This window comes from Carassius gibelio, chromosome A17 (genome assembly GCF_023724105.1).
Source record: "Carassius gibelio isolate Cgi1373 ecotype wild population from Czech Republic chromosome A17, carGib1.2-hapl.c, whole genome shotgun sequence".
NCBI classification, from domain to species: domain Eukaryota; kingdom Metazoa; phylum Chordata; class Actinopteri; order Cypriniformes; family Cyprinidae; genus Carassius; species Carassius gibelio.
The window spans coordinates 24,679,206-24,691,300 of NC_068387.1; the positions used below are offsets into that span (position 1 = coordinate 24,679,206).

At 35.8% G+C, this 12,095-nt stretch overlaps 2 protein-coding genes across 4 annotated transcripts; one reads left to right on the forward strand and one right to left on the reverse strand.

Moving 5' to 3' along the window:
* Positions 1 to 239: 239 nt before the first annotated feature.
* On the reverse strand, positions 240 to 4,032 carry ddo (D-aspartate oxidase). 3 transcript variants are annotated; one of them, XM_052620235.1, is made up of 6 exons: positions 3,797 to 4,032; positions 2,655 to 2,848; positions 2,422 to 2,530; positions 2,142 to 2,318; positions 1,515 to 1,551; positions 240 to 1,433 (listed from the first exon to the last, which is right to left on the reverse strand). In XM_052620235.1, the coding sequence occupies exons 2-6, from the start codon at positions 2,824 to 2,826 to the stop codon at positions 993 to 995; spliced, it is 936 nt and encodes a 311-aa protein (XP_052476195.1). In that variant the 5' UTR covers positions 2,827 to 2,848; positions 3,797 to 4,032; the 3' UTR covers positions 240 to 992. The 3 variants fall into 3 exon arrangements, with proteins under 3 accessions (XP_052476195.1, XP_052476193.1, XP_052476194.1); XM_052620233.1 differs by having other exon boundaries at positions 240 to 1,551; positions 3,797 to 4,005; XM_052620234.1 differs by having other exon boundaries at positions 240 to 1,551; positions 2,655 to 4,007.
* A 905-nt stretch (positions 4,033 to 4,937) lies between these two features.
* Positions 4,938 to 12,094, forward strand: zbtb24 (zinc finger and BTB domain containing 24). The gene is made up of 6 exons (XM_052620230.1): positions 4,938 to 5,048; positions 6,664 to 7,513; positions 9,186 to 9,353; positions 9,612 to 9,779; positions 9,857 to 9,938; positions 10,849 to 12,094. The coding sequence occupies exons 2-6, from the start codon at positions 6,688 to 6,690 to the stop codon at positions 11,666 to 11,668; spliced, it is 2,064 nt and encodes a 687-aa protein (XP_052476190.1). The 5' UTR covers positions 4,938 to 5,048; positions 6,664 to 6,687; the 3' UTR covers positions 11,669 to 12,094.
* The last annotated feature ends 1 nt before the right edge of the window (position 12,095 follows it).

Here is a 12,095-nt window from a genome sequence, read left to right on the forward strand (position 1 = left end):
ATTTAACATTTAAATAACTTTACCTTTTTATTTATATATATATGTAATTCATCATTCTTATAATAATTACTAATAATGTTATCGGTTTGGATAAAAGCACCTGCTAAATGTCTAAATGTAAAAAGCAGTAAACCCGCCTCAAAAACATAATCATAATAATAATATATATATATAATATATATAAACATAATAATAATGTATAATTATGATTTAAGGTTAAGAAAATATTGCAAACAATGTTTTTTGCTACAACTGTGTGTTTTATTATATTCAAACAGACACAGAAAATGACAACTTTTGGGGTTAGTGAATCAGAGAGTGTTTTAACTTTTTTTTTTTTTTTTTACAGGTAATTCTTGTATCATTTTTAGACAATCACATTGCAACTGTAGTTAATTGTAATGAATTTACAGATCATCTGTGAATATCTGATATTCATTAACACTTATGAAGAGTACTTTTGTTCTATGGGAAACAAGATACGACAGATGTTCTCGTCAATACAATATTCTGGTGTATTTAGTGTTACACTGACAATCAGCTATAAATTATACAGCAAATCTGAGTTAAAATTCATTCAGTAGTTAAAGGCAACATAACTTCATAAATTAATTAATACTATTTTCAAAACTCAAATCACATTTAACATGAGTTAAAAATTAGAAATGCAAAAATAAAGACAATTTTCAAATTCAGCATATTAAACTAGATAAAACTATTTCAACATCAAACAATTGACACAATTTATCTTCCTCAAGATTTACATTCTGTAAACAATAAATTCTATTTCGAACCTATTGAAAACAACCTACTAATTAGTGGCATGTAGAAATCATCAAACAAAATGAATAATACAGAAATTGGTAAACATTTTAGATGGAAAACTGATGACAGATTTATCTGTTATTACGATTTAAGTGCCATTTCTCTTCAGTAGTAGATGCAGAAGTATCACTGTAAAGCATCATGGGTGTATGAGTACGACAGCAGGTTCAGAGTCTGGCTTGAGGAGGTTTTTCAAACAGACTCTGTCTCAGCAGATCGAGCGCGTCCAGCGCTGTTCCCCAGCTCAGAGTAACACCACAGCCGCCGTGACCGTAGTTGTGCACCACAGGCACCTGACGGCCCTGTAAATGCAGATACTGGCGCTCCACCCGTGGGTTCGCCCGGCCCGGCCGCAGCCCGACCCACTCGCCCATCACCTGAGCGGCTCGCAGAGACGGTTCCAGCCGGCAGCAGCGCTCCAGGATCCCCTTGCTGTCCTCCTTATCCACCTCCAGCCGCCAGTCATCCGCCTGCCGCGTGCCTCCGATGCTGACGTACCTGATGCCTGGGTAGATGTAGGTATTGCCATCTCCATCTCGGATGAAGTTCTTCAGCCAAGGAGCGCTAACCTTCAAAATCTGTCCTCGTATTGGATAGACCTCCTCATCCTTCAGCAGAAAACGAGAGCTGAGGCCTGAGCAGTTCATGATGGCATCGTAATTCAGGGCCAGTTTCTGAAGATCAGTCACCTTTTCATGTATGATCTGACCTCCAACTGCTCGAAGCCTAGAGGGAAATATGACACTGGTTTATTTATTATATGCTCCTGTAGCCTTTATATTTCCTTTCTATATTGTTTGATTGCATTTTGTGTGTGTGTTTCTATAATACACGACCAATCATAAATTTGGAAAAATAAAGTTTCTGAAAGAATTTTCTAATATTCTTTAAGGTTGCATTTATGTGATAAAAAATACAGTAAAATGTAATATTGTTTAATTTAATATAGCTGTTTTTTTTTTTTTGCTGATGTTTTAGCAAACATTAATCTTCAATGTCATAAAAAAAAATTGTGAAAACCATGATACATCACATTTAAAAAAAAGTATGAGGTTAGTAAGAAAATAATAAATTAATGCTTTTTCAATGCAGAAAAATGCATGTGATCAAATTGACACTAAAGACTGGTGTAATGACTGCTGAAAATTCAGCTTTACCATCTCAGAAATAAATGACATTTTAAAATATATTTCAATAGAAAAAATAAGTTACTATTTTTACTGTATTTTTAATCAAAAACCAAATTTAAGCCTTTGATGAGCATAAGAGACTTTCTTTAAAAAAAAAACAATATATTATAAAACTTTAAACCGTACCTTTTTTCTAACCATGGCAAGTAGTTCAGACATTCACACTTTAATGTGGTGAACGCTTGACCAAACTTATAATTAGGAAAACGCTTCATTTCACGATCCGTCATGTATCTGAATCCAAGTACAAAATCTGACCAAAAGGGCTTTTTGTCACAGGGAATATCCTTAAAAATGTGGTACCTAACGATGAAGCAAAGTAGAGATTATTATAGATGTAAAACACTTCAATGTATCATCTTTTAGCTTTTTTTTGTTGTTGTTGTTTTTATCATCAAGGTTTTACCCAGAGCTCAAGTACACGCCAGCATCTGAGGCTTGAGGGGAATCTGCAATGGCCAGAAGATGATCGAATGACTCCTTGAACCAACGCTTTTGCCGTTCAAGAGGGATGTCTAGTAAGAGAGGACAATAACAATCAATTTGACCATTTTATGCAGACAAATAGGTGTCCTAAACAATAAAGAAAGGCATTATGCCAAAAGCATGATATAAGGCAGGTCTGATGCATCCTCTCACCGGGAAACTCTTTGGGTAAGAGGATTCCTGCAGCTCCATCACCGGTGGTGTCCGGAGAAAACTTCTCAGCAATAACAGTCACAGAACAATAGGGAAGCGTCTCAGCGACACACACAGCAGTGGATAAACCCACCACACCTGCTCCGACCACGAGCACCTTCACACGCTTCATCTCTCAGCTCAGCTGCAACATACTGGACAACTTCCTTACTCAACCAAACGGATGTCATTCAAGTTTACATCTCTATTTTCCAACATTTTTTTGCATTTATATTTTCCAATAGAACTTAAAATAAACATAAAATCCACCACTGAACTGTAATATATTATTCAGAGAATATTCACCTAAATGATCATTGTAAAATGTTTAAAAAGTACTCAACTATCTATAAAAGATCATTAAATTTATTGGTTTACAAAGCTAACAAACATAAAATCATCCTCATCGCACAATACAGACCTTTATAAACCATGCAAGATAGTTTGTAGCTGAATTTGTTTATTAAAGTTGTTGGCACAGAGACACTTAATAACAGACAGATGCCCTACTTCTCCAGCTAACAGAGACTGTTCTCTGAACTTTGGCTGCTGTTTATTGTCTTGTTCAAAGTCAAGAATAACTTTCTCAACATGTTACCAACAATATTATTTTTACTTCTTTTACAAAGACAATTTAGTTGGATGCTGGTCTGATATGGTTTAGAGAACATTCAAAATAACCATTTGGCAAAATAATGAAAATGAACAGTTCTCTTAAAAATATAATTATTATTCTTAGCTCTTAGAACATAGAACTGGGTACCCCACTTTAGACTGTGCTATACTTTTTACAGGCCACTTTGTTTGAAACAGTCATACTAGACCAATATATATTAACAATAATGCATATTTCGTGCAGCAAACATGGAAGCTTAACATTTTGAAATCACTGCCTACGTGCGATACTGTTGCAGTGATAATAATAAAGTAAGATACATCGCCGCAATACAGACTATGTTTACAGGATTGTATAAATGCCATAACTAGTACAATTTGTTACTGCAGTAGAACGAATGTTTATTTGTACTATGCCAGATACAACTGTAGTTTTTATAATACATTTAAAGAATTGTTCAAGCAAGTGCACACGCTTAGCTACTTACCTCCAGACTAGTGAGACCTGCATGAACAAACACGTCAAAATCTCTCTCTGTGAATTATCACTGACGCACATATCAATCATTAATAGGTCAACATTAGTAATGTTACATATGACACTGCAGGCAGGCAAGCAAAACATGCTCCAATGAACCTTAATATCAGGGTTGCCAGGTTTCACAACAGACCTCCTCAAATTGCTCCCCAAAACTAGCCCAATCCGGGGGTCTAAGATACACGTTTTTTGGCGTTGTTACCCGGTAAAATTCTAAATATCACGTCATAGGGGAAAACAAGAATAAGAGCCCGCGGCAGCAGTGTTAATGTAGTACTATTGCGCGGGAAAAACAAGGACCTGGCAACATTGCGCAGTATCAAAGTCACGTGATCGAGTTTGTCTGCGTCGGAATGTAAAATAAAATAAAATAAAATAAAAACCCTCACTATTTTTGTGTTCCATTAAAGTTAATTATAGTAGTCCATACTGGCAATTACTGCCTCACTTGATGGTTAAATCAGTTTATCAATTTCGCTAATATTAATGTGCAATAAATGGGTTAGAATGGTAAATGGGTTAGAAGGTACCGGACATGTTTTATGTACGTTACAGTACTGTAATTCTATACTCTCAGTAATAAATAAGACACACCAGTGGCGCTGTTTGCAAACACTACACTGGGTGACAGATATTGCTGTTCCGCCCGGGGCGCATCTCTGCTTACAATCTAAACACTAAAAATATAATCTAATGTTATTACAAAAAATCTGTTATCCAATAGCGCCCATAATTCCCATATGACAATGCAGTCTAAATAATAATAATAATAATAATAATAATAATAATAATAATAATAATAATAATAATAATAATAATAATAATAATAATAGAAACTTTGGAAGTGCGTCCGGGGAGCATCTCTGCTTACAATCTGTAAAAATATAAACACTAAAAATATAATCTAATGTTATTACAAAACATATGTTATGTGACAATGCAGTCTAAATAATAATAATAATAATAATAATAATAATAATAATAATAATAATAATAATAATAATAGAAACTTTGGAAGTGGTTGCCAGAAAAAAAATATATAATTAATTGGTATTCAGACAAATCATGCATGCATGTAAATACACGCCCCGCCCATTTTGGTATCCACTGCTGCCTTTCTGTCTGTTCATTTCTGTGATGCTAACTGAAATCACGGGAAGCAGTTCTCGCGAGATATGCCAGTCTGAATCGGTTCCTTTAAGGTGAGGTCCTGAAAGCTTAATCGTATGTTATAGTACTCAAAGAGTAGTGTGGATATTCTTTGAAGTGTATTTCGCTGATTAAATGTTGCAATTTTCAAATCAGCGCTAGTCTTTTAGCGATATGAGAGTGTTTTATAAGGGAAAGCGAAGCAGCTCTTTGTTGCTACACATGGCGCTGAGCTTTAAGCCATTTCTTCATTTCTTACTGTGCTCAAAGACCTTTGACATACTGTAGATATACATGAAGATTCACATGCGCGTGTTTTGACCTGCTGAGCGCGTAACACAGTTTGTGATGCAATCGGAACACGATCTGCATTGAACTAGACTGTGTTTACAGCTTAGGTTGCGTGCACAGTTGTGTCGTATGTTAAATGCATGCATGCATTTACTGATATTTCTGTAAAATGTTTCAGAAGAACTAATTTATCAGATATATATTGGCTTATAAAGCAGTTTGGGTTCAAATATAGATATAACATTGTTTCTGAATGATTGTCATGATACTGAACAATGTATTTACATGGTACTTCAAAGATTTTGTTTAATTATGCATGGTTTGTCACCATCCAAAAGTGTTGTTGGTCTGTTCTGATGGGTCAGTGACAGGATGAGGAAACAGTTTTAAATAGAAATGTAAAGGCCTGTGTTAAAACACTATACTTTAGCAAACTTTTCTTATGCGGGGAACTACAATAATAAAGGGTGAAGCTACTTAATTGCATGTTGATAGGAGTTTATTTAAAATGTATTAAAATTGAAATAAAATGCAATTATAGCTTAACTTTAAAGAGCTTTCTAGCCCACTTAAATATATCTTTTTATCTTAATTTCATAATTTTATTGTTTTTGAAATATGGTTAAAGTGGACTGCTGAATGAGCTGAAAGGCATTTATGTTAAACTAAAAAAAAAAAATTCAGTGTCATTTCTGTTGACCTTGTATCTCATATAATTAGACTTGTTTTAATGATGGCATATTAACTTATCATGTGCTTTAGTATGTTAATCAACATCAAAGTAAGTGTACTTTCACACACAGTGAAAGATTAAAACACAATGATTTAAAATATACTTATACTTAAAAATATAATTTGATCACATTCTGAAAAATGTTGGTAACCAAACAGTTTCTGGTCCCCGTTGACTTCCACAGTTGTTCAAAATATCTTCTTTTGTGTTCAACAGAAGACGAAAAACTGAAGTGGCCTGTTATTTTATTAGTATAATACTGTCTGCAGGGACAGGTTTTTGTAAACATACTAATAAGATTTAAGGTACACTAGAAGTGCATATTCAATTCAGTCCAGCACTCTTCTTTTGCTCCAAGCATGTGCATAGTTCGATTTGCATATAGTAAACAGACTTATAAAGGAAGAGAAAATAATTCCCATATACATTTTTTTACTTTGTAGAAGCCAGAAGCCAATTATACTCATTACGTGACTTGCCTCCATCCTCAAAACCATGAACAAGACTATTCAAAGTAAAATATATATATATATAATATGACCCATAGTAAATGGAATATGGGTTTGGTGTTGTGTTTTTCACCACTTGATACCTATCTAGGGTCAAAAAGCAAAACCATCTGAGAGCTCTGTTTTCCTTTTTAGATTCACGCTCACTGTAACAGCATCATGTCTCAATCGCCAGCCTCATCTGTTCTCGCTCTGCATTCAAAAACACACAAGGACACAATCCTGCATAAATTTGACAAGCTCAGAAGAAGGGAACTGCTCTGTGACATAACCCTCATCGTAGAAGACGTGCACTTCAAAGCACACAAGGCTCTTTTAGCAGCGAGCAGTGAGTATTTCTCACTAATGTTCACCGCTGAAGAGCAAGTAAGCCAGTCGGTGTACAAGCTGGATGGCATGGCTGCGAAAACCTTCTCGGCCGTGCTTGAGTTTATCTACTCTGCAAATGTTACTGTGGACAAGAGCATCTCTGAGCAGCTGCTTGACATGGCGCACTTTCTGGACATCCAGGATTTGCTCAAAGCCCACGAGGACCTTCAAAAGAACAGTTCAACGATTGAAAATGTGATGTCTGCCAAGGGAGATGGTGTTGATGACTGCATAAAGACAAAGCGTAAAAGAGGACGGCCGAAAAAGAGCCTTCACATTCAGGATTCAAGCCAAAAAGAGTATCCTGAAACTGGTTTACCAACACAAACTACCTCCGAGTCTACAGAACCCCTCTTGGATCCCACGTCCCCACCAAAAGACTTAAGCGACAGTGACTACAACCCCCAAGAGGACAGACCCCGTCACAGCAAGCGCCAAATAAAGCGGCCTGTCAAGCTGAAGGGATACAGGTTAGGAGATGAACTCACAGAGCACAAGGAGCCCGAGAAGAGAGGACCCAAGAGGAAGTATCCCGACACTGAGGCCAGGTGTGACCAGTGTGGGAAGGTGTTTAAAAACCATCTTTTTCTGAAGATACATCAACGCACTCACACAGGTAGAACTCAGTTTTTCATTCCCGTGGCAAAACAGAGAAACAAATAAAGACATAATTAGCGTAGCTGCTGTTCCAACCAATTAAAATGAATTAGTTTATCCCAAGCTAAAGAATAAGAATGTGCATTTGATCAGATATAACTGCAGTCCAAAATTATGAGATGCATTATTTGAGTGCTTGGTGAAGGAGATGTGTTATATGGGTAATATGATAATATTTTCTTGACCTGGTAAGGACTCTAGCTGCTGCATTTTGGACTACATGTAGCTTTTTTATTGAAGATGCAGGACAACCACCTAGAAGTGCATTACAATAGTCCAGTCTAGAGGTCATGATCAGAAACAGGTAACATGTTTCGTAGATTGGTAATGTTTCTAAGATGGAAGAATGCTGTTTTTGTAACATGGGAAATATGGTTTTCAAAAGTTGCTGTCTAATACAAAACCTAGATTTTTGACTGTAGAGGAAGTAATAGACTACAGTTTGCAACTAGTCAGATGTACTATGAGATTCTGTGTACTGTTTTTTGGTCCATAAGTAATATTTGTCTTAGCCGAATTAAATAAGAGAAAATGATTGGTCATCCAATCTTTAATTTTTTTAACACACTTTGTTAGCTTAGAAAACTTACAAGTTTTATCTGGTCTCGATGAGATATATAGTTGAGTATCATCAGAATAACAGTGCAAACTAATCCTGTATTTTCTAATAATATTACCAAGGGGCAACATGTATATTGTAAATAGCAGAGGACCTAGGACAGATCCTTGTGGCACTCCATATTTAACTGGTGATAAATGAGATCATTCCCCAGTTAAATAAACAAAGACAGGTAGGATCTAAACCATCTTAGAGCCTGCCCTTGAATACCTGTATAGTTTTGTAATCTATCTAGGAGTATGTCATGATCTATGGTGTCGAACGCAGTTCTAAGATTAAGTAAACAACGCAAGTTGACACAAGAAGCAAGTCATTTATAATTTTAACAAGTGCAGTTTCTGTGCTATGGTGGGGTCTGAAACCCGACAGACATTTTTAAGCAGAAAGGAACACAACTGAGCAGGCACAATCTTTTCTAAAAATTTTAGACATAAATGGAAGATTTGAAATGGGTCTTTAATGGGTCTTTACTAGGATTTAGTTGTGGTTTCTTAATAAGAGGCTAAATGTTGAAATAAAATAAGTTTATGCTTTCTTTCATTCTACATCTTTTTTTATTTTTTTTTATTTAAGCTTATGATAATAACCCTGTTTCTGTTAAACCTATTTAAAAATGTCAATGTTATTTTAGTATTATTGATGTACCCCATTATAGAAAAATATTTTCTGGTTGTTCTTAAAGTTTAAGTATTTTTGTCATATTTTTTTAAAATATGCCTTTATTGTTTTTATTAATTCTATTTATTAGTTTTAGTCATTTTAGTACTTAAAATTAAATTTAATCAAAATGAGAAATGTTGCCTTGGTAACAGATGAAATATAAAAAAAAAATATTTCAGTTAATGTTTATTTTATTTCAAGTAACGTAAATGTTTTTAATGGTTTTAGTTTTAATTAACTATAACACAGATTCTGTTCATTATATTCAAGCATTTCAGCAGAGATTTATTAAGATTCATAAAATGCCCACGTTGGAAATCTTAATGTTAAATTGCACTTTCCTTTCATGTAGGTGAAAAACCATTCAAATGCAGTGTTTGTGGGAAGGGTTTCACCCAGAAACACACTCTTTTGGTTCATCAGCGCATGCACACGGGAGAAAAGCCCTTCATCTGCACCATATGTTCCAAAGCGCTGTCCACGAAACACTCCCTACTGGAGCACATGAACCTACACACAGGTAACACAAATATACCAAACCACTGCGATATACTGCTCATAATATGACCATTCATATGTATGGGGGTCAGTAAGATGCTACTTTAATTCAGTAAGGATCATTAAACATTAAAGACTTTTACATTGTTAGAAAAACTAATTAAAAAAAACTTGTTAGCAGCCAAAAACTTTGATATTATGATGGTAAATGTCCAAAACACCATGGTGCATGTTCAAAAAACCTGAATATACTATACTATCTGATGTTGTCTTTTCACAGAGAATAAATCTTTCAGTTGTGACAAGTGTGAAAAAAGCTTCAGTCAGAAGCGGCAGCTGAAAAGTCATTACCGTGTTCACACAGGAAAAGCATTACCTGAGTGTGCACATTGCCATCATAAATTTATGGATGCAGCTCAACTGAAGAAGCACCTGAGAACTCATACTGGTAATAAACACATCACATGTACTGATTTTGCAACTTGCATACTACTGTGCTGTATAAACCCCACTTTATTCCTGCAGGTGAGAAGCCGTTCACATGTGAGATCTGTGGGAAGTGTTTCACAGCCAAGAGCACACTACAGACACACATCATGATACACAGGTCAGAAACAAACACTGTAGACTCTATACTAGAGTATATTGAGAATAGCAAACATTTTTGTATTCATTTTCTCATGTTATTTTTAAATATGCAAAGGAGGTATTGTCTAATTAAATGTGCACTAATTTGCATACAATTCCAGAACATAAATTCTAACATTGGATAAAACCAGGTACAAAAGTCTTGTTTCATTTTGTTGACATATTAAGGTTTTTTTCAAAGTGTTTTTGGTTATCCCTTTCTTTCTTTTTTATTTCATAAATCAGGAAATACAGTCATTGTTATTTATGCACTAGTTCGTTTTGAGATCTGGCTGTTTAGATTTTTGTAATGTGTTGTTTCAGAGTGGAAAAAAAAACTTGCAAAATACATTTAAGGGTTTATTAAATTGTAAATTATCTATATGCATCAGTAGATTTCAATTATAATAAGTATTTTTAAAGTTTTTTCGCCACTTCAAGATCACTTATATACATTAAACTTTACAGGTTTACTTCTATTCTAGAGGTTTTTACTGAGAAATTTTTACATATATTATTTGCCTGATTTTATACATTTTTATACATTTGCCTTTGACAGTATTTTCTGATAAACAGATATTCAAAATCCCCAATTTAACTCGTATGTGTCAACAAAATGAAACAAAGATTTTAATGTAATGTACAGATCGCTTTTCTGGAAATGTATGCACATTAGTGCATATTTAATAAGATAATGCATGGTTTACATATTTAAACATAACATTTCATAACATTTCATAAAATCTGTAATAAAAAGAAAATTGCATTTGCAGTCAAATAACTGGGGAATTGTGCTGTGAATTATGGTAAGAGTTGGAATTATAGTAACTATTAATTAATTTTTTTTACCCTATACTCACCATGTTATGAAATGATCTTTCCCCACCCAGAGGAGAGAAGCCATACATCTGCAACATCTGCGATAAGACCTTCTCTGATCCCAGTGCCAGGAGGCGTCATGTGGCGTCTCACACGGGTGCAAAACCGTTCACGTGTTCCATCTGCAACCTGTCATTTGCCCGAATGGACAACCTTAAAGCTCACACCAAGACTCACAACAAGGAGCGTCAACAAGGAGAAGCTGAAAACACTGGACCTGCGCCGGTGGAGGCCACGTCAGGAGCTGAAGGAATGCACAACATCCTCCAACTCCAGCCCTACCAACTTCCCACCCACCCCGAGCAGGAGATCCAGCTGGTGGTGACCGGCGAGGTGGACAACATCAACCTGTGCCAGGATCAAAGTATCAGCATCATCACTGCAGAAGATACTTCTGTGGAACAGGGTCTCACGCTTCTCACCCAACCTTCTGGTCACGTCCAGAACCTGGCGCTGGTCACGCCAGATGGGTTAGATGCCAGTGCTCAAATACAAACCATCAGCGTTTTAGGAAGTCAGGTGAGCAGCGGAGAGACAGAGCAAATGCATGTCATCACGCTGACCAAAGAAGCCATGGAGCAACTGCAGGTTCATCACGGAGGTTCACAACAGCTGCAGGTAATCCACCAGCTGTCTGAGAGCCCTGCTGAAAGTCCCAGCCGGACGAGTCCAGCAGGAGGCATTCACATCAGCAGCCAGAGCGGCCAGCCCATCTCCATCAGCCAGACCACCGAGCAGATCCCCAGCGATCAGATTCAGGGCCAAACCTTCCAGATCCAGGCTGGAACTGTCTCGTACCTCTACACCACCAGCATGACCCCGCAAAACTGAACTGAGACAATGACAATGACCTAATGCTGATGCTTGTTCTCTTTTGTTGTATATGGTTATGGCTGATTTCATTGAGAGCAAGCAGAAACATTTATTTTTTATTTTTTATAATGACTTCATAAAGTATTGCCATTATTAATTTGTTTTCTGTACTTAAAATTCATGTTTACAATAAAAGAGAACAAGCATCAGCATTATGAACAAGTTTGCAAAAAAACTAACACAATGCTGGTACTTACTCTCTTTTGTTGTAAATGGTTACATTTTAATCAGTCAAGCTGATTAATTGAGAACAAGCAGAAACTTCTTTTTGTTTTTTTAAATGACTTCGATGTGGATCATGAAGCATTGCCATTCTTTGTTTTAGTTTATTTTATTTTTTTGTACTTGTTAATGAGACTAAAGACAATAAATGGTTCACATAAAT

Excerpts from the sequence above, each read along its gene's own strand:
- ddo (XM_052620234.1), bottom strand. The coding sequence starts at position 2,826 with ATGAAGCGTGTGAAGGTGCTCGTGGTCGGAGCAGGTGTGGTGGGTTTA. Across the intron at positions 2,319-2,421 it reads GGCGTGTACTTGAGCTCTGG|GTACCACATTTTTAAGGATA; the intron begins GTAAAACCTTGA and ends CTTCATCGTTAG. Across the intron at positions 1,552-2,141 it reads TTGCCATGGTTAGAAAAAAG|GCTTCGAGCAGTTGGAGGTC; the intron begins GTACGGTTTAAA and ends ATTTCCCTCTAG.
- zbtb24 (XM_052620230.1), top strand. The coding sequence starts at position 6,688 with ATGTCTCAATCGCCAGCCTCATCTGTTCTCGCTCTGCATTCAAAAACA. Across the intron at positions 7,514-9,185 it reads ACATCAACGCACTCACACAG|GTGAAAAACCATTCAAATGC; the intron begins GTAGAACTCAGT and ends CCTTTCATGTAG. Across the intron at positions 9,939-10,848 it reads ACACACATCATGATACACAG|AGGAGAGAAGCCATACATCT; the intron begins GTCAGAAACAAA and ends TTCCCCACCCAG.